The sequence below is a fragment of the Pocillopora verrucosa genome, chromosome 8 (assembly GCF_036669915.1).
Source record: "Pocillopora verrucosa isolate sample1 chromosome 8, ASM3666991v2, whole genome shotgun sequence".
Lineage (NCBI taxonomy): Eukaryota > Metazoa > Cnidaria > Anthozoa > Scleractinia > Pocilloporidae > Pocillopora > Pocillopora verrucosa.
Window position 1 is genome coordinate 10,455,503 of NC_089319.1, and position 26,278 is coordinate 10,481,780.

Below are 26,278 nucleotides of genomic sequence, written 5' to 3' on the forward strand. Positions count from 1 at the left end.
CTTGGGGGAGGAGATCTAAAATAGGAAAATTCTTATTATTCCTACAAAATTTTTCTTGAGTTGTGACTTAATCAAAAAAGAAATAATAATAAATATTTCTCATATACTTTAATACGTCGTATAATTTCTGGCGCAAGTTCGTCACAACTGTGGCTTCAGTGATGTCCAGTATGAGCCCTCCCCTGTTAGTAATAAGTTTTCCATACAGAAGTTACTATAAAAGAGCAGCACACAGAAAGCGAATATCAGAGAGTCGTGTTGGATTCATTCGTATCGCTGATCGTGGTCACGAAGAACGATAAAGATGGCAAATAATGTGACGGGAATCTTTCTTCGAAAAGAAGTCGAGGAACTGCGTAAAAAAGGCGAAGACTGGGGTCTCAGCAAAGAACAAATTGACGAAGCGATTCTTCGAGCACTCGGAGGTACAATTTGCAACCTGCCTCGTTTATCTTTATAACATCTGGAATGGTCTATATCCTTTATTTTTCTTCAAACGCTTCTTAACTTTAAATTTTCGAGAACATTACGGAAGGCAGGCTAATTTTTCATAAGAAATACTAAAAAAAAAGTGAGATATCGGGAAAAATCTATACTGAAAGTGAGGGAAATAAAAGTCAGTAAAGAAAACTGATTAGGCTTCCTTGTTTACATTCCAGTTCCAGTGTGATCATGGGCCATCCTTAGAAACTTCTGCGAAAAAGGACGTTTAATTTCAAGCATTTCATCTGCATGAAATTAGTCGTACCATATTATGTATGGTAGAACCAACTTCGTGTCGATCAAGCGCTTGATCAGTACAATGCATGGAAGCAATATTCTCACTGTTCAATAAATGAGCCAACATGAGATCACCTGCGTGCGTGAAGACGTCACAGTAAACCTGTGTTGTTAAAATAAGATTTTTGTGTATAAATAAGGGCCATTCTAAAAAAAAGAAAGGCCATTCTAAAAAAAGAAAGATTTCCGTATAACTATAACTATTAATAAACAAGGCTGTGGTCCGAAAGGCAAAATTTTTTTTTGCCATTGTTTTCTTTCTCTAAGAACTGTATACATAATTAAGTATGGGGTCATGCTAAAATTTTGCCTTTAGGGGAATGGGGAATAATATTGTAGGTAGTCTCTAGTCCAAATTTACCTGCAATTAATTTGGTTTTATCGATTGAACAGATATGCAAATTGACCACTGTAAAGAGTTCCTAAGCTGACATTTTGAATGTTGGCCCTTTGTCAGGCATTTAAATTTTCATGACTTTCATTTTTATTCACCTTGAATTAAGGAATCATTCAGCCTACTGAATTTCTTACTTCAGATGCTAGTTAAGAACTTGAAAGAGTTAAAAAGTGGCCTCAGTCATCTTTGGGGATAGGAAGTAGAAAAGATTGAGTGAACTGAATTTGAACTTTGCATTCTCCTTCAATACTTCCTCAAGATACTCCTGTGATGTAACAATAACAAAATTCAAACTTGAACACATCACAAACTTCCTGAGTGTGAGGGTTGCAAAAAAACACGTGTATGATACAATATATCTGTGCTAATAACGATAAGAAACTATAAACAGGTTTACTATCTTCTCAACAAATCTTTAAGGCACAAACTGAATGTATTTCTTCATTTACAGAAAGATCTTCCTCAGATTCTAAGAATGGAGGCAAAACCAAGGCAAAGAAACGCAGTTGTTTCAGTGTCTGTTTAAAGGTTACAGTGTTCGTGATGCTGTTGCCCATTTTTCTCTACACTGCACTTACAGTGATTTCTGTAACAAACTCATCCTTTGCACTGTACATTGGGCAATTGACTGCTGATTACCAGTATCCACTGCAACGTATGATTCGTTTCGTGGTGTTACCCCTGCATCAGTTCTATGACTTTACAAAACTGGGTGCTTGGGACTGCATGGTTGACAACCCTTTGTATGTTCCAGGTATGATACCATCAAATACATTTGATTTGCTCAGCTTTGTAAATTATTTGTGTAGTTTTACTACTTACTTAATTTTTTTGCGTAAATTAGAGTATGAACTTGAGATTTCTATCATGTGTTACAAGCACCCTGATTGGTCAAAAACCCATCATTTATTGGACTGGTAAATCACTTGGCTCCAGCTTGTGATTTTCAAAATTTTCTTATGCTCTTCCAAAATCCCAACTGGGTTATTATGTCTGTAAACCAAGAGAAAGTGCACTCTGTCGCTTAACCCTTTACAATCTAACATCAGTATGCATATTCTCCATACTGTTCTCTAAACATTTCCTACAGTGCTGACAAGGAGAATTTGTCTTACAATCAAGAGCTTCTTTAGTTGGTGATCAGTTCCTTTATTCTCCTGACCTTAATGTTTAATTCAGGGGTGATGTTATAGGGATAAATTTGATGCTAGTCACTCTTAGGATTTAAAGGGTTAAGTGGTTGATTCTAGCCTTGCCCCGGTCAACTTTGAGGCTTAGAAATGGCAGGCAAAGAACTCAATTTTTCAAATCAAAATATACCACAGGTAGTTTTTCAAAACTTAATAACAGCATGCTTATGTTTTGGTTTTATTTTGTTTATGACCTTATGTACATGCTATTCACTTAACTTACCAGCTATCGTAGCATAGCTAGTCAGTAGCAGAGTCAGTCAGATTGCAGCATTTGCAATAGAATTCTAGGAGATTTTAACCAATTATTTACAGGTGTTTATTACATTTGATTTTGTTGGTAGCTTGGCTAACTGGTAATCTGCTGGTCACAGCTCCAAACCCTCAATCCCTCCAGACATTGGATTTGTTCCCTGTTTCCTCTGAGTTTCTTTGCTATGCTTAGGAAAAAGTCAACAGGGTAATTTGGTTTTAGCAACTGAGTTGATGATATAAAGTTAACCCACCGTTAAGAGTTTCAAAGCTGACATTTCAAGTGTTAGCCTTTGTCATTTACTGTTACAAAGTGTTAAGGCTTGAAATGTCAGCCTTGAAACTTTCTGCAGTGTCCAATTTACATTATCAACTCAGTTGATAATATCAAATCACCTTTTTATACCCTCCAACCAAGACAGTACCACAGTTTCGTTAGAATTAAACTTCTCCCCTTTATGAAAGAGTCAACTTGTCTACTTCCTGTCAGTTTTGGTTCTAAACCATAATGTTTTTGGCAGTACTCATTCATGATCCACACTGGCACTGTTTTCATTATCATCATCATTCTTATTTTTGTCATTTTTTTTTATTATTGTGTTTTCTCTAGAAAAACCTGATTGTGTACTATGTAGTGATGTGAATACCATTGCCAGCCGAGCCAGTGCAAATCTGACCAAAGCTGCCTTCAAGAAGCGATTTTATGATACTGCATCACCTGTTGTGGTGAGGGACATGCCTGGTTATGGTGATACTGAGCACAGTTTTGAAAAATTCATGGAATTTTATCATACCCATCAAGCAGCTCTGGAGGAGGATACATGCGAGTTCAGAAAAAATGGAGTTAATAATGAGTCACTCCAAAATATAGCAGAATTTCTTGGGAACTGGAAACATTACCAGCCCAATGGAGAAATAATAGGGTGGTTAGTATACTGTAGGGATCACATAACTTTTTACTATGGTTTAACCCTTCAACTCTCAGAATCGATTAACATTTAACTTTCCTGTGAATATATGAAAATCATATATGTGAACTGCAGATAAAGACGTGAATATGAAAGCAATCTTTGCAGTAATGATCACTTCTTCAGCAGTAGTGAAAAAATAAGGCCTGAAAAAATTTCAGGGAAGATTGCTTTCATATTCATGTCTTTGTCTGCAGTTCACACTTATGATTTTCACATATTCACAGTCATTTATTCATCACTTCTCAGGTTTATTTGGAACCAACATAATGACTAGCTCCCAGTTACTGCACTGCACTGGTATTGCAGAGGTCATGGGTTCAAACCCCAAACATGCCTGAATTTTTCAGACCTTATTTTTACACTGCTGCTCAAGTTGTGTTCATTATCATTAAGATTGCACTCACATTCACATAACTTCCCCTTACAACTCCAATGAGCTATCTTGTAAGTAGGTTTTAAGAAAAACAGTGAGAGAAGGTTATCAGCTACAGGGTGTTATTTTGGAATACAACAAGGAAAAATATAGCAATAAGTAGGCAAAATTACCAACTGGATCTTGGAGTTTAAGGTTTAAACAGTGAAAGTTGTATTAAGATAATCCTTGCCAGTATTAACAGGTGTTGGACTTATGCAATACTGGTACAATATTTGTCCTATATTGGTATCTGCCTAAGGGTATAGTAAGGGGTAGGCCCTGAGTCCCCATAAAACTCCCTGTTAAAAGATGGTCTTTTTTTTTTTACTCAACAACACATGGACCCTATATTTCAGGTAAGTGAAAAGGGCAAATCCAGTGAATCTAAATGCATGAAAAATGTTGCTTTTAGTAAAACACAGTGTGGATGATGACGTGACAGTAGTGTTGGTAGTCTGGTTGTGACTCAGAGTGACCCCCCCTATGAAAAATTGTACCTATGCCTCTGTTGTCATAGAGGGGTTTGCTTCATTAATATAAGTTTAAACATCATTGTTTCTCTCTTCATGAAAAAAAGAACACACCTTGACTAAGACTACTTTATACTTTTCAGGAAAGTTTGCTATGGACAGGGCTTAAGATTGTTACGATCCATGTTTCCTCGCCCTTACTGTATCCATAGTGAAGGTGCTTTGGACAAATGGGTGTATCTCTTACAACCAGCCCATGAAATAACAGAAAGTTCCACTCAGCCAATGATAATGACAGAGGTGGTACGTATGTCAATATTTGTTCAATGATTGTGAGACAAGAGTCCTGTTGATGTTGTTGTTTGAACTTATCCATGCTGTACTCTTTCCTGTTATTTGCTAGGCACAAGGCACGTTTGACAATGTGTGGATGGCCCAAGTCACTGGTTCAGCACATGTGGTTCTTGAGCCAGTCGAGGACTGTGAAGACAAGTGTGAGAAGTTTGAGTTTACACTGAAGCAAGGAGATGTCTGTATGTGTATTTGAGTACTATGAATACTTATACTCCATGCCTCTAACCTTTACTACTTTGAACTCCCCTAAAATTTTATATAAGTCCTGCCTGCATCTTTACATGTCACAGTTTACAGTTCACATTTAAGTCTTTAGGAATAATGTTCTCCAGATTTTTCTAAATAGTTGGAGGGTGAGGTGAGGTGAGTGGTGAGGGCCACAGGAAAATAACATCCGTCTCAGAGCAACTTTGATAACTTGACAACGATCATGAAAATCCAAACAATATGGGCATTTGCCTGTATGACTGCCTAGCTCCATAAAGACACCTAAAAAAATTTCCTGCCTGGCCTTAAGAAGAAATTTAATAATTGTACCTTTGATTGGGTAACTTTGTCCCCTCCACTTGAGAACCAACATGTCTCCTTTCCTGAAATGCAGCTATATTGCAGAGATGATGTTATTCCTTTCTAGGTGTAAAGTAAAACTGTTTTACTTATTCTAGAGCATGTTTCGTGTCATGTCCAACAAGTTTCTTGTTCATGTTGTTGTCAGTCCTTAAAAAGATTTTTTTGCTGTTTTTTCCCATTTAGTTTTCTTCTCCCAGCATACTTGGGTGGTCAATTTTCAGAATCAAGGGAAGGAACCTGCGATGATTTTCACCTCTTCATTTGCATGAAATAATGCCAGACGTAATGCTCGTGTGTTGGTGAAACAAGTGATATGTTCAGTGAGAATAGCTACGGTTAAAATAAAGAAATGAAAATTTAGCTCTGATGACATCTTTTTTCACCTCCCTTTCTCCGCTAGTCTTTTGGACAAGGAAAACTAAAGGTTTTCGCCCTCTTGTTTCCTTGAAAACGAACCCTGCTAAGACTCCTGTTGCCAAGTTACTCCTGGGCCAAGTTCTTCGAAGGCCGATTAGCACTAACCCAGAGTAAAATTTTAATCCAGGTTTCTTCATTTCTTTGTACAAAAGCCTTTTAGGGAAAATTTTCCCGATTCTTTTTAGAGCATACAATGATCAAATTGCAAACAAAAAGAATTGAACTTAATTTCTTTTAAAAGCTTTCGGACCTGAAACCAAATTTCACACTAACCGTGGGTTATCTTAACCCAGCTTTGAACAAAATTTATCTCGTGTCTAGGGAACACTTATCATTAATGCATCTATGTCTTTAGCCGGTTACAAGTTACGCTGAACTAAAATCTAATAATTACACATCCGTTCAAAACTTAATATGATGATCAACGCTATCGTTGTGCGATTACTTACACTCTAGGGAGCATTTTTCGAAAATCGAATATACACATTTACATCTTCGCTAACATCGTTAGCGTAGGTATATGGACAGAGAGTCTAAATGAATAAAAAATATACGTTTTCGAGCGCAAACATAGACGTTTGAGTTATCTGTTGTTTGGATACCTAACATCTGGAAAAAATATTCCGCTAGACGTGAATGTAACTGCTAAGAATCATTATACACATTTTTTAGATATCTGGAGGTATAATTTCTTTGTCAGGCGTTTGTGGAGCATTTTATGGGTGAAATGGGAAATTTGAACACGCTAAAATGCATGTTAGCCCGTTTGCAGGCTTGCGTGATTGTTCAGACCGTGTTTTTGGTCATTTTTTTCAGATTTTATCTTCTCGATGCCTCCAAAGAAATAGCAGAAATACGGTTTATTTTCTCAAGCATAAACATGTTTTGCGTTCCTCTCAGAGCTCATTTTAACCCAGGCCTCGCAGCTCGGGCTACAATGACTCTGAGTCGGGCCCAAAACGTATGAGTGCCCAAGAAAATCAACACTATTGTTTGATTAACTGTTTTTTATGTGTCACCTTCTTTCGCATTTTCAACTGAGAAAGTAACCAAATGAGGATCTTTTTTTCTCAAAAAAACAAAAAAAGAATTTGACCTCTTTTAGAATTAAAGTAATATATATCACTAAAAACAAAATGAAACCGACTTTCTGATAAATGGGATTCTTGTATTGACAGATCACGTGATGTTTCCCAGGAGGTAAAACTACACTCATCAGGTTGGGTGTCACGTGATGCACGGGAACCTCGAGCCAGTCACGTGTACTGTCAGTTGCGTCCGCTAATGATTGGAAGACGCATTTCCAGTAAGGGTGATAAGTCACTTTGAGAAGAAGGTGCTCTGTCTTGTAGAAATTCTGTGAAAACAAAGAGTGAAATAACTTGAGGATGCTTAGTTTAATGCCCAGGACCACAATCTTTTATAATCACATTATGATTTAGTTTCCATTGTTTAATTCCAGTCTGTTTGCAACTAATTTATAAATATAAGTCCGCGGAGTTTATTTTAGATTTAGGATCATGAAACTTCGGTAGCTTTTTCAAGGGAGTGCCATGTTTTACAAAATGTGTTTTTCGCTATCCGTCTTATTCTCGTCACTCGCACGAAGCTTTCAATTAACGTTGCAGAAGCTAGCAGTATGTAGGACGTGTGTCATATATGAAACAACAGAGGATAAAAGGATATCCCAACCCAATAGTGACCCAGATCACCATAGTGCCGGGGGAAGCAGCGGCTTATTTTCGAATTTTGGCTAATGTGAGAAGTACTTATAGGAAGGGGAAGCTTATTCGAAGGATGATCTAATCAGGAATTTATGGCATGCCTCAATACTTAAACGGAAAAAACATACCTCACTCCATGCTCGGTCAACTACATGGACATAAGCTTTATAAAAGTTCCTTCCTACTTCCTCTTGCATAACTCGTGAGGAAACACCTCCGGGGTGGAGCCTAAACTTTGCATCCTCTAAGAAAGCTTTTTCTTTTACTTGCCTATTGGTAACAAACCACTTTATCTCAAACTCCTCTGCAGCGAGAAAACTGAGTAAGTTTCCGCCTGAATTTTTATTGGAAACAACAATTTTGAAGGATGGATTGTTGAATGCGCTGAGAGGATTCACGGCGAATACAGCTCTCTTTGTGAAAAGCTGGGTGGATATTGACACAGCCTCGCGCATGCCTTTTAAATCACCCACAACAGCGCCGGGCACATGAACAAACTCAAAATATCCATAGTTCTCTTGGAATGTTCTGACGAAAACTTCGATGTCTCCTACGAAGGCCAGGTGCCTTAGCTGACAAGCCTTCAGGAAGTGCGGAGGTAACGCGATCCCGGATGTGGCGAGAAAACGAATGTTGTAGAGACGTAACAAATCAGGAGACCAAGGTATTGTCTCGAGACTGAATTGAAAAACCTCCAAATAGTAGAGGGACAATGAATCGTGGTAGCCTCTAGAATAGGTGAGAATTCCTATATAGCAGAACGGACACAGTTAGAAACATAACGTCAATTGTCAAATTCAAGATTAAATTTTTTTCCTCATGCACGACCTGGAGTATTTCCCAATTCCGTAAAACGAAACAAATGAGAGAATTGTAAGTCGAAATTATTATTTTTTTCAGCCAGATCCCCACTATCCTTACTGGACAGCTCACTGATGCCTGCCTACGTTCCTTCGTGGAAAGTGTTATTACCTTTAGAGGCAACATTGATAACCCGGTTGGAGCTTGAACCCAGATCTCTCGGTCTGAAGACCTGCAAAGATCCCTCTTAAATTTCGAATGTAGATAAATACGAAGTAATTTTATGTTCATCGAATCGGTTTCCTAACGTTACCCTTCGTTCCAAGGTATTGATACAAAGTGCACGTGGTTGTTTGACGGGGCAGGGGTATGCTGTCGTTTGCGTCGAAATCCACGAATGTTCCGCGCTGATTGCTCACTCCAAAATTTATTAATAAATTCATATATACTATTTTCAAATTTGTTTAGTCTTACAATCGATCCTTGGTTGCCATTCATTTGAATTTGAGAACTCACCGGGCTTTCTGCTATAGTGAGGTAGAAGAGCTAAAGTCAAAGGATTACCAGTACCTGTGGAAAAACGAAAATTATTCATGTTTCCAAGAGTTCATCATACACTGGGCGGGAATTATTGTGCACTGCATGGGACGCAAGGAAAACGTCGCAAGGAAAAGGAGGCAAGTCGCAAAACTACGGACTAAAACAGAATACTAAACATTTACTCACCCAACACTTTTTTTGCCAGAATCCGTGCATCGCTTGGATGAGATTTCAATTCATTTAGACTTTCAGGTAGATCCTGGATTTCGGTCACCGACAGAAGGTTATTAATTTTCTGTAGTCGAGAGCTGAGGAAAACCGGTGTTATGACCAGCATCGTCGCAATTAAGACGACGCGACATTTGAAAAACCCTTTCGAAACTCTACACAAGGTAGCACATGAGAAACGAAGGAAACATGAAAATGAAACACCCATCAATAGTAGTCCACAGAAATGAATGCCATTCAAATAGCGAGTGGCTTCTATTTCTTCATGAAATGGAATCAAGTCAAAGAACGGACCTGAAAATGTTCTTCCCAAAAAAAGCAAAAAAGTCGCACAGAACAGCACACCGAGCCAAGTAAGAATCATTCGCCGTTTAGCGCAATAGCATAGTGTGTTCCTGTCACTCTTTCGCCACGTGAAGCAAACACAAGCTAACCCCGCTACCACTCCGACAGTAATAAATGGAAATTTTCTTCCGTGGTCAAAAGTTTCGCCGGAGAATAACTTTCTTAGAACAAATCCAGCCTTGTAGCCGTTCTCACTGTCACGCTTCCAAGGTAAACCTCCCATGTATTCATAATTTGCCAACACTGGGATGATCCACCACGACAACAATGCAACAGTTATAAAGTGTACGGAACATGCGCGCGAGATTGAAGGTGACTGCAGTTTCTTTGCGAGAGGCAGTGGATTAGTAAAGAGTTCTACCACCAAAGTTACTCCGGTCACTATGCCAAGATAGATACCGAAGAACGCATGCGCAGTGAAGTTGAGGACGACAAGTAGCACTGTTGTATTTCTTGAGCCAAGGCCATAAATAATGTACTCATACAGAAACCCAACTGAAATGGAAAACAAGACCTCATTAAAAGCAAGCACTTGAACTATAGTCAAAATAAAATTTTATACGATAGAAATTGGAATATGAAAACTGTGAATCAAATGTTAACAGGATTACAATCTCAGATCTCACAACTTCATCTCTAGGTAAACTTGCGTGAACTGTGGAAGTCGTTCCAACGTGTCAAGTAAGATGGTCGCATCGCGCAAAAGCTCAGTCTATCCTTGTCAATGGGGTAACATTGAGCGCAATGTTTGACTAAGAATACTCAGAGCGAGAGCTACGAAAGTCGAGAAGGGACTTCAGACTTCAGACTTCAGACTTCAGACTTCAGACTTCAGACTTCAGACTTCAGACTTCAGACTTCAGACTTCAGACTTCAGACTTTCGACTTCCGACTTCCGGAAATTTTTTTAAATAAATTTTTTATAAATTTTTTTAAAAATTTTTTAAATAAAAAACTAGTGAGCAGCACACAGCAACAGATCTTGTCAACTTTGTTTATTATCCGACTGGTTTCGTCTGATCACACAGATTTCATCAAGGATTTAACAAGACTCAGAAATAAACTACTAATGTACTAAACGTTTACAATATAAATCACGTTCAAATTGGGATCTGAACAGCAAAACACCCACAAACAGAGAGTGCTACGCAAATCCTGCCAAACAAAATGTGCAATGTTTAATTTTGGGGCGCACGATTTAACGTTAAACTTAGTCTGAAGTCTGAAATTTGAAGTCTGAAGTCTGAAGTCTGAAGTCTGAAGTCTGGAGTCTGAAGTCCGAAGTCTGAAGTCTGAAGTCTGAAGTCTGAAGTCTGAAGTCTGAAGTCTGAATTGAAGTCCCTTCTCGGCTTTCGTAGCTTATTGGCCGATTAGCCTCTGTGATCACTTGAATTTTGGTTCCACAAAACTCATTTGAAATGTATGCTTAGTATTTCGACACTAAATGATAGTTGCTCTATAAGACAAGAGTACACACCTGCCATTGGAAATATAGCCATTCCGTAAGTCTGTGTGAAAAGTCCATAATACTGAAATGCTTCCAACTCCAGTCCAAACTTTCGCCAACTAGATATGGAATACACGCAAAGGGAAACCAAAGACGACTCCAATCGTGTCAATCCTAGCTTACGCAATCCAACAAACCATGTCCAGGGCATTGCTGAGAGAATAGCAAGATACATCCACCGAAACAACAACAAGGGACTGATGAACCTTTAAACAGAATAGAGTGGGTTAATTATACAGAGAGGAGGTAATAACTTAGCTTACCTCCCTCCAGACCTCTCCCCGAAATATCTACATGTATTCAAATTCAATTTATCCCTGAAATCAGCATCAAAACGTTTAATTCTGTTATATTACTTACAATGCTAGAAACGTAAACAAAGAGGAATGGGTCCTTCTGTAGAGAGCAATAGAGCAATTATTAATTGAGTCGAACTAATCCGGGATTGTTTTGGTTTCGCGTTATTTTGCTCCACCTTCTCGAACAATCAGATCCAAAAATAAAATTAATCACGAATTGTTCACTCGCATTTCCCCGCGCCTAAAACAGCTTGCTTGTTTCTACTTTCGGTTCTCAAGGGCTCTTTGTGATATCTTCTTTTTATTCTGATTACTTTGGCTCTGGTTTTACGACTCCCGATCGAAATGCGCGCTAAGAGAAAGCAAGAAAGAAACACTTGACTGTACTTTTGTACCTATTCACTTAGTAAATGAGGGGATAGTTTCGATCACCCACTAAATAGTATTGATCAGGCTTATCCTTGCCTTCGTCTAAAAAAAATGACCCAGACGGATCAACTTTGAATGAGAGGAAGTGACCTCTGCTTCTACAATGCATGGTGTCTATAGTCATACCCACTTGTATCCTTAATTTAAAGTGGTAATTTGCTTTGAGCTTTCCAATTTGATAGAAACAAACAGACCGGGAATGGACTGAGATACCCCAGTTTCCCTATGTTTATCCCGCAACCGATTTGATCGATTAAATTTTTACTGTACAGTTTGCATTTAGTGAACATGCCCATTCTGTGCTATATCACTTCAATTCGGTTAAGTGGTTGTCCAAGTAAGTTCGTTATGAATGTGTCTCTTCAATGATATCGCTCCAGCAGCTTCTGTGTTGTTTGCAGAACAAAGGATGGGTGTCGTAAGTAACTAGTCAATAATCTATGGTAGTCAAATGCTACAATTTGGATTCAGTCTATTGAAAGGAGGCAAAATGCAGTAAGTATTTCGAAAGTTACAATCTAAACAAAATATGGTCATGCGACTTAAGTTCCTTGCAACTACGTCTGGGCCTCTCACAAAGAGTACAATCTTTTACTTAAATCTTCTAGTAATCCTAACAGAATATTTATCGTTTTCACACTCTAAAATGTGCGCGTTTATGTGATGGCAGAAAGAGCTTGTGCTAAGTGTATTTGATAACATCTTTCATTATGCCTTTAGCTAAATACAACACAATGCATGCGTCATAGCAAAATTTCTGCAACCCTCATCCTCAAAATTCTTGAATCAACATGAGAAAAAATGCTTCCATGTCAGACAATGGATCTCTAGGAAAGAAATTTCTTATTATTTGGAAAGCCTAAATATATTTTCTTTTACCATAGAAGTTAAACGTTATTCGTGTCAGAACAACACCGTAAGTAACTTGAATAGAAATCCTAGTATCTGTCTTACGTCAGAGAAATGCTGTATATCTGATGAGTCTGGTTTCTTTCTCTCTCGTTACTCTTTTTATAGTAATAAAGAACTGGCTCTAAATGGTAAGGGGTTACTAGCTCGAGAACCTCACGACTCATCTGTCTACTGGGCTCCAGCAGCGATCAAACTATTTTCTTAGAAATTGCCTGCTACTTGTGAGTAATTTTCTTATTATTTCACTAAATACTTTTTGCGAGTAATGAAGATTTAATGTTTGTTTGTTTCTTTGTTGGTATTGCAAAGAAGATTCAGAGATAAAAAAAAGAAAAATTACCTTTGGTAGAATAAATTTGGTTACATATGATCTGGTCAACCCGAAAAATCGCCAAATTTGGGCCAAAGGGTTGCCACGACAAATAACTCTTGGAAGTTAAAAGGTTGTATAATACGTTCAAGGTTTAATCAAGAATAGTGCATTGATAACAGACACTGTTATATATATATATATATATATATCTATATATATAGACAGTTTTTCTCACTCTAGAAATTGCGCCCGTGCGACATCGCACACGTATTCTGAGCATGAATAAACCAACTATTGTTGTTTTCCATTGAGTTGCTTTCTCTCTGTGGGAAAAAAAATATGTTCGAGTAAATTTAACACTATCGAGCAAAATTATGAGGTCTGTTTCACAGGAACTGCGTTATCATCGACAAATAGTTTTCCCTCGGTTAATCAGAATCTTCTTCCTTCGTCGAAAATTTATTCACACCGGCGTTGGAGTGTTTTGACGAAGATCAATACATAAGGGTGAAGTCTTTACCCAAGCTTATTCCGCCAAACGAGGCCCTTTTTTCCTCTTTTTTTCCTGGTCTTTTCTTTTACCCAAGATGTAATCGAAACTAAGAAACAAAGATATTAACGCATGGCTGTGAAGTCTACCATCTTCCTGCTCAGGGACACCTAGGATTTTGAAATTTCGGAAGTGAGATCTCTGCAAAAGTTCAAAGTCCGAATACTCTCAATGTTCGTTCGTGATCATGAAGGTTATCAAACCCTTCATAGCTGAACTTCTTCCTCGTCACTTTAACATTCAAATGGTCAGTATCATCTATTTTTGAGATGACACATTCTATTTTAGTCCATCTGGCACTCGAATCTTGTTAAAAGTGTGTCAGATCTTCAAGTCTACCCATTTTTCTTCTGAAAAGTCTCTTCTAACATATTTCAGTTCTCTTAAACATTTGGCTATCATGGTTTCGAACTCCACGGGTTTGGCTGTCGTAAACTCGTTTTCTTCGTTCACTCAAGTTCATGCACGAATTTCTTGCGATTACGAACTTTTACTGAACCTACGTGACAATTATTTCGCCTTGGAAAATTTTAATTCCATCGTATATTAAAATCTTTATCGAGAGTTCGGCAAAACTTGAACTCAATCTAAGATTCTCGCTTGCTTCCTCAAAAACATTTGCTAAATTTTACCTCAGCGAGTGGAAGACAATACAACTGGATCGAATCCATCATAAAGTTCAATATTATAACTAAATTTAAACCACGTTTTTCCAGTTTTCAAGAAACTGGAATGTTTTTCACTCTGCACAAGATAAACTGAAGGCAGTTACTCAGGGAGACACAATAGGACAACTTGTTCACTGAGACTGTGACACTGTGCGTGTGTGTTTTTTTTTTATTTTACTAAATAGTTAATGTCTGACAGACAAACAGACAGACAGAAAAAACATTGTCTCGAATGGGATAGCTTCTCATGCTTTAGAGAATCATTTTGAAGTTTCTGACCTACAGAAAAATTACACTGTGTTATTATTCAGTCATTATGTGCTAACACAAACAGATGAGGTTATGCTCTATCATGGAGTCCCGAACTCAACCTGTAGCAATGTTTCTTTCCACTTCTCCTCTAACAAATCACCTCCACTATTCATGGTTCAAATACACCCCAAGTTTCCGATTACCTTAAAGTTTTGATCCGGAAAGGATGGAAAGTAGTAGCTACTTACGATTCTGTGAGGATCATCGTGATGGATGTAACTAAACACGGAAATGGGCTATACGCGAGGAACAACGGGTAACCTAACGTGACTTCGTCGAACCAAAAATCTGTCGCTCCACTTTGTAGTATTTCCTTCAGGTAGAGGATTTCTATCTGGTGTGAATACATATCCCCTCCGTCGGCGTAACCAGTTTCACTGGTCAGATATGGATTACAGTTTATCGCTAACCCGAGGAAAACCGATGAACTTACGGATAACACAATCAGCAAACTGAGCCATTGTGGAATATCATCCCCATCAGTCGCTGATTTTTGACAAGAAGTTGAAAAGTTGCCCATAGTGAGTATGAGAGAATTGCCCTATCAAGCTCAGTGCAAGTTCCCGAGGAGTGCCTGGAAAGGTCATTGGGAAGTTTTTTTTACTATTAAATTCCTTCTGACTTTGATCCACTTGTTAAATTTCCACCCACGCATGAAATGTTTCTAGATTCAAAAGGCCCGAAAAATGCTCAAAACTTTTTACCGACAAATAATTTTTTTTAAAATGAAAATGAGTAGCGTAGTCTCCGACTTAGTACAAAACGCGCACAATTTGTTGGGGGTTTCGTTACATGAATTCTGGATTCATAATTACATTAAACAATGACGTGTTTTACTGATTGACGATGGTGTCGAGACGTCGAAACGTCGCGATCCACATCGGAAGTGACTGCTTGGGGAAACAAAGACTATATTATGATACTTTTTTCATCTGAATTAATTATAAACTTCAGACAAGATGAGAAGAGTGCAAGTAATCACTTAGTGAATTGACAACGTTTTCGAATAAACATCACGTCTACAAAGCAGAGTTTTAATAGTTTACAAGTGTGGCATTTCCCTTTTCCGTGACTTCCTTCATGGAAGTCCTTCCAATTTTTTTAATTCCTGATTTTCTTTGTAGCCTCGTTTTTATGTCTTTCTCCATATTGGTGCATGCGCCTTAACTGTTCTCCCTCTTGCTTCGACTCTCTCGAGACATCAGAAAGGTAGAGAATTTTGGTTTAGTTAATTTGATAATATTCATTTATTGCGGCTTCGATTTTCTTCTGATTTTGCGATATTTGATGTTTCTTTTAAGATGAGTCAATCAGTACAAGTTTTTGGACGAAAGGTTAGTAGAAATGTAGAGAATTTTTGCGAAAAATTTAGGTTTGTTGGTAACACGTGTATACAAATATGGCGGCTGTGAATTTGATGCACAGTAGTTGCCTTTTTAGATTTCGTTAACATCTGAAGTTAAGGACGTTAATCGAAAGTCACGGATATTCGTGTCAGTTACCGTGTGCAGTTATGATAGTGGGTGTAAATATTTGTCATGAGACTTCTATCCGAAGTTTAATTTCTGAAATTCGAAACAACATTCTGGCTAATTTTTAGCACGTCTTTGGTTTTCTTTAGTAGAAAAATAGACTCAGTTCTAACTTCCCACATTATTCTGTCACTTAATTTCGACATTAAATAACTCCCTTTTGTTTCTAAACTCTTTTGACATCCATCAAGTTCGAAAATCTTGAAATTTCTTGGTTAACTAAAAAATTTTGAAAAATTAAATGTCGTCGATACAAGTTTTAGTTCTATTTGTAAATTCAACTTAAATACTGCCAGGCAATTGGCAGGAGGATGCATTTACTTGGCTAAGAATTATCTGTGGTTTGTGAATGAATATTTTCAACGTGCAAAGAGGAATTATTGCCCTAAACCTGGCTGTGTCTACGCGATTTTTCAAATAAAGCTGTGGTATTCTGTATGTGTTGATTATATTTTATGCAGATATAAAAATGTATGGTTACCAGTAGTGTGATCTATCTAGTATGGAACTCACTAGAACAATCACTAGATTTGGCTCTCACTGTGCCCCTTGTTGACTTGAAATTTGTTGCTAAATCTCTGCCAAAGTTTTGCATTGTGGGAAGGTGGTAGTTGAAAGAGGGTTGTACATATATTACTTTAGTTCATTTTTTTCTCGTGATCTCTGAAAATCATTTGTTAAGACAGTTTGTGAAGTGACACGTTAACTAACCACCTTAATTCTTATGTTCAGAAAACAGCCACTGCTGTTGCCTTCTGCAAGCGTGGAAATGGCTTGATCAAGATAAATGGATGTCCACTGCACTTAGTGGAACCTTCGACTCTTCGCATGAAGGTCTGTACATGTTTAAGACATACCTATTCTAGAGTTAAGAGTCAAGGTTTTCACATAAATATGCATCAATAGTCCTGATAGTGCCAGCTCTTGTAAGTGACATGAACAAAATAGCAGAATTGTATCATAAATAATATACCAAAATTTTTTTCCTAAAGGTAAGATAGTTGTTAGCATTTTGATTTGTGACACCCTTGGAAAGGGCCAAGTATTATCACATCCAAGCAGTTCATTAAACAGCTGTCATAGTTACGCTAGTTAACCATATAGTACAGGCCTGGTTATTTACAAAAATTCTATCCCAAACCACAGTTTTATGCAATCAGTGGGCCTCGGCTTTCTCTGAGGAAGCAAAGGTTATCATAGACACCATCCTGTGTTGTCAGATTACACACAAAACAGGCAACTATTTAGTGAATAAGTCCCAGGCATCTTGACAGCATTTTGTTCAATGGTATTTCAAAATTTTGTACACCTTTTCATCATCAATAATGGTAAAATGAAGTGAAATTATTAGGTTGAAGCTGAGAGACTAGCATGGAGCCATAGCCAGCTACAAGCTATTTTTGATAGCTACTGATAAATGCTTGTTTATTTTACCAAATGTTTGGTGCTAACCTTGAGAACTTAACAGAACTCAGCCAGCAGGAGATAGAAGTGGGTGGTGCTTTAACTCCTATGAGTGACCAAGACATAATTTCACCTTACAACATCAATACACTATCACACAAACAAGTAATGAGAATAACAAAAAATATCAATTAGGGGATCATTAGTTGATCCAATACCAAATTCTCTAAAACTTACATCATAGGAATTGTATGGCAGACAGTAGGGAGAATTACTAATGAGATCTTGGGAGTGAAAGGGTTAATTTGTTTCTGTACTTCAGGTTCAGGAGCCAATCCTCCTTCTTGGCAAGGAGAGGTTTGAAGGTGTTGACATCCGTGTCAGAGTGAAAGGTGGTGGACATGTATCCAGGATCTATGGTAAGTCCTTCTTAACACTTTAACTCCCATTAGTGACCAAGACGGAATTTCTCCTTACAATATCAATACCATATTAACCAGATGAGTGATGAGAATAAAGAAAAATCTCAATTTTGAAATAATTAGTTGATCCAACACTGAATTCTCTGAACTAACATCCTAACAATTGTATGGTTGACACTAAGGTGAATTACAAATTTGATCTGGGAGTTAAAGGGTTGAAGCACAAACTTTACATACAAGTTTAAGAAGTTTTTGTTGGGTTAAAATTTCCAAACTGATTGTGTTTTTATTAACCTTTGTCTCTGATTATGATGTGAAAAAAATGAATACAAACATCCAACTTGTTTTAACAATCTTAAACCAAAACTGGAACAAAAGCCACAATATTTTTTTATTATACACAAGGCTTGATTTGAATTTCATTCTATGTAAATTTATGATGTCAAGAAGTACACACAGGCTGTACAAACTTAAGGTGTAGATTTTTTGGACACTTCTCATTATACATGTATTTGTGAAGTTCTGGTATGATCTGGCTTTAACATTAAGCAGTGTCAGTGGTTTACTGATTGGCAATTGTTGTTGTGTAGTGTATTTTTGGGAGGGATTTTACCAGTACATCTTTTTGTTGCTGTGTATTAAGTGCCCATGGTTGAAAGTTGTAACAGGCATTTTTTTTCTTTTTACAGCTATCCGTCAAGCCATTTCCAAGGCCTTGGTAGCTTATTACCAAAAATGTGAGTATAGTAGTACTTTGTTCAAAAGCTAGAATTGTTATTAAAACTGTGATGTAAAACTTTACCCCTGCAGCTTTTTTATTTTTCTATGGTGATGTTTGCTTTAACTTATACTAGACACTGACAAAATGGGAAATTTTAGGCTAGTGATCATGATCAAACATTTTCTAGTGACTAAATATATATTTTCATTTATATATCTTGTTTGGTGTTGTTTTGTCATGTTTCATTATGTTGGGTTGAGTGCAGATGTCAGCCAAAGTAACAGTGTAAAAGTGTTCAAAGTAATCTAGGTTGCTTTGTTTTTTGTTTTTTTTTGTAATGAGATTGGTCCCTAAATTCGCACCATCCTCTCAACAAATCAGATTCAAAAAATGCAACCAATTGTAACTTGGTCATGGTGTTTTGCTTCATTTAAAGCAGCTTGGTTGTTTTTACTTTGCATTTCCATGGGAACCCTGTGACGTTTTCCTTTCTTCTGATTGGCTGTTGTGAAATTGATTCTAAAACAGCCAGTTGACTTGTACGCTCTCATGTACTTTGTTGAAATTTCGTGGGTCCTAGACTCATCAATGCTGCTCACTTTTTGGGAACTTATTTGGAAATGTTTTCTTTCTTTGTCAGATGTGGATGAGGTGTCCAAGAAGGAGATCCGTGACATCCTCGTTCAGTACGACCGTTCCCTGTTAGTGGCTGACCCACGCCGTGCAGAGGCCAAGAAATTCGGTGGACCGGGAGCCCGCTCACGCTACCAAAAGTCTTACCGTTAACTTTCTTATTTACTTGCAGTTGGAGATCAATAAAATCTATTAGTTTGATGGAACATTTTAAGTTGTTTTTACTTTTCTTTTTTTTATTACTATTCCATTGATTTTGGACTTGTTACAGCATCGTTCATTATGGAAAAAGTAACCTAGGTATCGTTTCTGTAGTATGTGCCCTCGAATCAATTGGTCCAAACCGTCAAGGTTTTCCCAAGTACAGTTTTACTCGCCCACAAGAATCGTACGCGCTATTATCATGACATACCTTTCGTATTATTCCCATATGAGTTCTTTCTAAACCTGAAACGAACGTTTACGCTCTGACCAATCCTCGAAATTACTCCTTCTTGCGAAAGTTACACGCGAGAATTGTTTTCGCCGTATTTAAGATGTCCAAGAAATGACTAATTCAAGATTATGGCACTTGTGAGCACTGGGTGCGAGGGGCGTGTTTATCCAGACATGGCAGGGGTGACGGTGATACTGAGAGAACGTCGATTTAGAAACGAGCTACAATCTCTCAACCAAACTGCGTGCCGAAGAAACTGCGGTTAACGTGTCTAACGTTTCGAAGGACGCTAGCCCTCACTTATAGGTGAGTCTTGAAAAAAGGATAGTGAATAATTTGCCATCGGTGTTCCCGATCTCGGCACAGAAAAACTTTCGGTTCTATAAGACATTGATTGATTTTGGTAATATACAACATTTAGAAACACACGCCGTTCTCGTTTCCGTCCCCGTCGTGCTTCGCCGTAAGTAGTCTGGACTATCAAGTGGCATATCTTGAGGTTTTGGATTTTACTTATACAGACAGGATATTGCCCAAGTCAATGTATCTAATACAATAATAAAAATATGTTACTGCCAGTAACACTTTCATGCGATAAAAATAATCACAATGGTAACATTAGGGCTTATTTTAAGAAGGTTAGATGCGACACCGCGACCTTCGGACATTTGGCTTTAATCGTATTGCTTTGGATATGTCCTAATTCAAAGAAAGAAACTAAATATGAAACAGTGCACGAACGGAACAGTTTTAACAAAGAGATCGGGAAACTAGTAAAAGACTTTGTCTTAATAGATTACGAACAGTCCCTCCTTTTCGGCGAAGACTGTCGCTCGATTCAAAACAAATCAGTGAAGAAAATATGGTGTTTCCGCACCGCGCGAAACTATGGGAGGCAAGTTCCGCGTGAACATCAATTTTTTACCTATTTTGATTCCCACAACAGCCGCCTCAGAAAAGCAGGGACCGCTCGTAGTCTATTTTCTAAGTTATAGACAATTGAAAACATTTTGGGAAACTTCGTCGTGATATATTTGCTCATTGACAGAGTGGGAGGTCCGCACGGAAGAAATATTTGACCCGAGGTCATGACTTACGGACCGAGTGCAGCGAGACCAGCGAGTCTGGGCGTAATAGCGGAGAGCCAAATATTTTCCCGTCCGCGCCTGACCAAGCTCAGTCAATAAGTATTTTATCATTTGACCTCTAAGTCTTAAAAAATTTAAAATCATGTTTGAATGTTAAAATCTAATAAGGAAGCAATTAGATGCATAACAGGAACTCGTATTGGGCAATCCAATCTATGATAAACTTCTCTTTTGCTGTTTGACCTTATTTCTTCGTGTCAGAACAAGAAACTCACAATTCATCGGAAAAAACAAGGCTCATTTTTTTCATCTCATTTTTAGACCTCACATTCTCGGAAAATTCAACAAAGCCGAGCTGGTGCGGGGCCGGACGGCTTAATCCAAACCTGCGTTAACCCGTCTTGTCCTACAGAAGTGAGCTTTCATTGTAGCTTACTACATATGGGATTACGTGCACGGATCATACGATAATAAGATTTACCCTTTCCTGTTAACGAATCTCTATCTATAAAGAAATAATCTCTTAATTGTAATTATCTCTTCTTTCCACTTATAGTTAATGCTTTGAGAATAAATGTATAACTAAATATATGTAATCATATATATTTAGAATATTGACTCACTCTCGGGCAACTCGTGCCCGAAAATCTTGCAATCGTTGCAGAAATAAATGAGTTTAAAACGTGTTTTTGTGCTCTGCTGATCTCACTGTTTTAAGGCTCATCATTATCCTGCTTATTTATCGCCTGTGGCAGGGGAGACGGGGGTGATGTGGAGGATTTTAAGGGGGGAAGACACATGGTTTTAAGAGGGGATGAAGAGGGGATCAGTCGTCGCTAACATAGTATAAGGAGGAAACCATGGCAAATTGACGGCCAATTAACTGCCGGTGAGGGGGCGAGGCAGGAGCAAGGGGGAGAGGGGGGGAGGGGCCATGAGAGCCTTTGAGAACGGAAAGGGAAGGAAATCAGGTAAATTTATCGTGATACAACCAAAATCATCAAGCTTCCCCCCCCCTAGGATTTATATAATTAGCGTCGACGGCTAGAAGTGGACATTTACCTCGCCGATTAGTGGTTGGGTAAATATCGACCACTAGCCTCCTCCGTCCACTTTGATGGTATTATCATCATCATTATATATTTTTTCGACCGCGCTTCACCTCGCCCAAGAGATTATAAACGGTTTATAATCTCCTCGCTCGCCACATTCCTCATTTTTACCACTAGCGCTATAAGTTTTCATTATGGCTCACTGAAAAATGACTCACAAAAGTATAGGAAAAGATTTGGACTAGTCCGGTTATGGTATCGGTAATCTCGGCTCCGCTAATAAAAATTCCCTTTATACCCCTCCCTAACTCAATTCCACGGTTCTCTTTCGGCCAAGTTACTGTAAAACCAATGGTCATAAATACACTTTTGTTAACTCTTCATCCATTAGAGGAGGGTCTGGATGGGGGGGGGGGTACAAATGTCAGTTGTCACTTAAAATTTCGGCCATTTATCAGTTTCAGATTTTAGGCCATTTGCCCCTTGTCAGTTAAATAACTGTTAATAATTAACTTGGAGAGTTAAGGTGAGTTAATAAAGCTTAAAATCGAAAATTAAGTCGAAAATTGATACAATAGGAAATTCTTTTTATCAATTCTGGAATGAAATAATTGCAAAATCTTCCGAGTGACTTTCAGTCTTTGTTGGAAGGGCATTACAACTCTTCTGCACCCAAACTTCTGTTTGCCCGTGCGCAGCATTGAAACAATCCTTTTCAGCCACTGAGCCGGTCAAAATGTTGGAAAGAGGATCGTCAGAAAGACAACAGACTTGTGAAGAGTCCTCTCGCACAATGTATTAGTTTTATGTTTTGTTTCACAATGCGTCAATTGTGATTGGCTCCGATGAAATGATCGGAAAGGAATGTTCTTTTGACTAATTTTCAATTAGGTTATTATTGATATCTTTTGTAAGCGTGCCTTAGAAATCCAAGCTCAAGGCGGCACGAATTGGCCGCCCGGATTTAGAAACCATAATTGGGGTAATATCTTCATCATTTCGGTCAGAAAAGTCGTTTTCTGAGTCCGTGTCATATTCGTCTGCATATATCCCCAGCTGCCACTTCAACGATACAGTCGTCAACGAGTGTGACATCTGTCACATTCCCACCTTCCGAAGTAGATTGAACGGCTCCTTTGTCGCAGCTGAACCCTACGACTGATCTCCAGATTTAAAATTGTTCCCTAGTCCCGTCAACAAGTTTACTTTGGTGGAATCTTGTTGCTTCGTGTAGACGGCCAGTGGTGGAGCCCCTGCCTTGCCCTTGGTAGTTTCCTCCCGAACTGTCCTTTGCCTCAACGGACGTTACTCTCCACAAATTCTTTTATGGTATTTTCAGTCTCGGGTTGATCTCCTCTGAAGGTAGCGGTCGTATAAAGTTGACATTTGCAAACTCCGTGCCGGTGTGGGGGACACGACAGTAGGATTTTTCTTGAGTAAAACACTTGTCTGCCCATTTTGTTGCTCTCTTCAACGACTCCTTGGTAATTATTCCAAAGTCTTGGGAATACTGCAATGCGGTCAAGGTCTCATGCTTAAAATGGGAAACTGCGTGTAGATTCTCCACAACTGTTGTGGATTATGTGCAAAATTCAATGTCTTGGAGATAATCGTTGTTAATTGAAGCTATGCTGTTGTGCAGGCGGTGCCCTCCTTCTTCGAGAAGTTTAAGAGAGACTTGAGTTTTATTAGACACAGTTCCCTCAGGACCGTTGGTTGCTGTGGTTTCCTTTATACTGTGCCGTTGTTCAACCTCAGAAACGGTCTTTGTGATGTTGTCATTTACATATGATACTTTGTCTTCGGCATCTTGAAGAGATAAGTGTGCTTTCTCTATGCTTTAATGCTTACAAATCGGTATCTATAGGCGTTAAATGCTACAGAGTAAGCTTTTAACAGATATATTTATATCAATATCAAATACTAAATACCAAACCATTCCAATACATACTGTTTAATTCGCTATTGTTCCAGCCAGTATAGTCGGAAGCTCCAGATTCCATCGCTCGTCCGAAGTTAAGGCAAAATTGTGGCTCTTCCCTCCTGATTTCGGAGCCATGTGATGAAGTTTCACATCAAAATTTCCAAGGCCATATTTACTGGACAACTCCTTCAGACCAAGGAACGAAATAGGGTGATTTTTCAGCGCCAGTACGGTGTTACACTATTGATAGGAATGTAGCTTCTCTGACGCTAAAATGCCGTTTCCGTATCGATTCGATAAAAGCTTACAACAGCTTTTAAAATACCAGAATTGACGGCCATCGCGTAATTTGACGACCAAGTTGGGTATCAAAGACCATGTAACCGATATGTGACATATGACCTTGATGTGGATGGTCCATGCGGTAATTATTAACGAAATGTGACACTAATAATAATAATAATAATAATAATAATAATTATGATAATTATAATTATAATAATAATGATAACTTTATTTATCCTGATTAGAGACCGGTCAATAAAATCAATAGTGATTGACTGGTGTCAATCGGTGACCAGTAAAAAATACATAAAAGTCGATAAAAAATATAAAGCATGCAGTTGAATAACAAACGTTTAACTCGTACAAACGTGATTGGAGCTGTCCATGTTCATCAGGTAAACTGTGCAAGTGTTGTGAGCTCACGTACATCTCTTGGCAGTTTGTTCCAGGCACTCGCAACCGAGAACTTAAACGAGGTCTGTCTACATTAGTCTTAAACGTATGGTAGATCTAATAATGTTGGATCACTGAAGGATCGACAATGTCTTTGTGATCGTTTCATTAAATAACCTGTCAACTGCTTAGGGCAGTTAATGTTGTTAATAATCTTGTAAACATACTGTGGCTTGATGAAAAGGCGTCTATTGTGCAGTGATACCAATTGTAATTTAGCGCGCATTTCTTGAGTACATGTCTTACGGTCAGCATGCAATATTATTCGCATTGCTCGGTTTTGCAGGTTGCTTTTTACACTCTGGCGCGCTCTTACTGATATGTATTAAAAATCGTACTTTTATTGGACAAAATAAATCAACTGTCCTTATTTTATATCCAGTTTTTAGGGTATTTAGGGCGATCCGGTATTTTGTCACCCATCAGTAAAAGCCCACCACAAATGTCAGTTGTCAGTTAGATTTTCAGCGATTTGTTAGTTGTCAGTTAAAATTCTGGCCATTTGTCAGTTGTCAGGTAATCCCATCCAGATCCTCTTAGAGTGACTAGGATCAAAATTCCTCCTCACGTCACATACAGCATCGCTGAACTGATAAAGCATCTCTTGATTGATTAATTCATTCTACATGTTAGTACCATAGGGAAAAAAAACAAACATACGGAGAGCAGTATAAAGAAAATGCAAAAACAGATATTAGGGTGCAACTAAATGTTTCCAAATTGGTCTTAAAGCAAGATGACGTCAACTGAAAACTCGTCCCCAGGCCTCGTTTGCACTTAAGTTTTTATTCATCGTTGCCACTTTTTGTTCTTCTTATCTGGTTATTGTTTTGATTTCGGCGTTCTGGAAATACTTTCTTTTCATAATTTAACAGTCTACACCTTGACAGCGAAGCTTGGGGGTGAAATTGGGCTTTCCGTTAAGGCCTACTGAGTGACCTTCATACAAACATCATGGAAGCTAAAACTTTGCCGTCTTTCTAAAGTAATGATTTAGCTTGTGTTTACTTTGCTACTTTGTGATCATTTTCCTCTTCTGAGACAAATACAACTTTTATTTCTTTCGTTTCTTTTTAATAGTGTGGCGTACTGAAATTTTTCTTGATGGAGTTTTAAAATAGCCTGCCGTTGTAGAGAAAGTTTAGAAATACGTTAATTTACTTAGTAAAAATTATTTCTACGGGTATTACTTGGTCCCACGATCGCGAAATGGATGGACTGGTTGTTGGCTGCAAGTATTAATGGCACAAGGGACTCAAGCGTGCCTTCAACTGGAGTCGATCGTTGATGATTCACTTAACTGCTTGCAATTCCAGTCTACCAATCGTTTGCACTCTTTTAGATGAAACTTCAACTAGGTTAACGAAGTTTAAGGACTTCCAGATGATAGTTAATCAAATTTCACGTATCGATAAGAGATGAAAGGTTTGAGACTGAAAAAAAATTAGGGAGAGACAAAGAATTAAGGTAGAAATGCAATGCAGAAAATGGAGATGCAAAGAAATAAATGAACTTGCTTTTATTCCATTAACATAAAGACGTGTTTCACCAATATTTCGCAAAATCTAAAATATGGATAATAAATATAATTCATCATGTGTGTGCTAAGCGTTCCTCAAAGAAAAATCGAAAATTTTTCTGCTTTTTTCCCTGGGTGAAAAGCAGATGAATTTCGTTCACATTTATTTATTTTTCATTAAGGGATGTCTTGTCCTTGAATCAAAATGTTGCAATGTTTATTGCTTATGAATCTCAGTACACCCAGCCGTAAAAACGACGCGTTGTTGTAGTAAGTTGACTCAAGAGAACGTCAAACGATTTGATGCCGTCTCATAACAAAACAGGGAGCTCAAACTGATTTTGAGTATGCCAGTGTGTGTGTGT

The 26,278-nt window shown here is 38.1% G+C and overlaps 3 protein-coding genes across 3 annotated transcripts; 2 read left to right on the forward strand and 1 right to left on the reverse strand.

Annotated features, from left to right (window-relative positions):
• Positions 1-220: 220 nt before the first annotated feature.
• LOC131778966 (uncharacterized) lies at positions 221-5,759 on the forward strand. Its single transcript, XM_059095461.2, has 6 exons — positions 221-425; positions 1,629-1,931; positions 3,230-3,545; positions 4,619-4,778; positions 4,879-5,008; positions 5,583-5,759. Exons 1-6 carry the CDS (start codon positions 305-307, stop codon positions 5,666-5,668), a joined length of 1,116 nt encoding a protein of 371 aa, XP_058951444.2. The 5' UTR covers positions 221-304; the 3' UTR covers positions 5,669-5,759.
• Positions 5,702-15,072, reverse strand: LOC131778900 (uncharacterized). Its single transcript, XM_066171290.1, has 6 exons — positions 14,633-15,072; positions 10,932-11,167; positions 9,068-9,949; positions 8,858-8,911; positions 7,669-8,288; positions 5,702-7,173 (listed from the first exon to the last, which is right to left on the reverse strand). The coding sequence occupies exons 1-6, from the start codon at positions 14,962-14,964 to the stop codon at positions 6,850-6,852; spliced, it is 2,448 nt and encodes an 815-aa protein (XP_066027387.1). The 5' UTR covers positions 14,965-15,072; the 3' UTR covers positions 5,702-6,849.
• A 512-nt stretch (positions 15,073-15,584) lies between these two features.
• On the forward strand, positions 15,585-19,362 carry LOC131778863 (small ribosomal subunit protein uS9). Its single transcript, XM_059095333.2, has 6 exons — positions 15,585-15,653; positions 15,746-15,778; positions 16,709-16,810; positions 17,703-17,799; positions 18,492-18,539; positions 19,164-19,362. Exons 2-6 carry the CDS (start codon positions 15,746-15,748, stop codon positions 19,307-19,309), a joined length of 426 nt encoding a protein of 141 aa, XP_058951316.1. The 5' UTR covers positions 15,585-15,653; the 3' UTR covers positions 19,310-19,362.
• Positions 19,363-26,278: the final 6,916 nt, after the last annotated feature.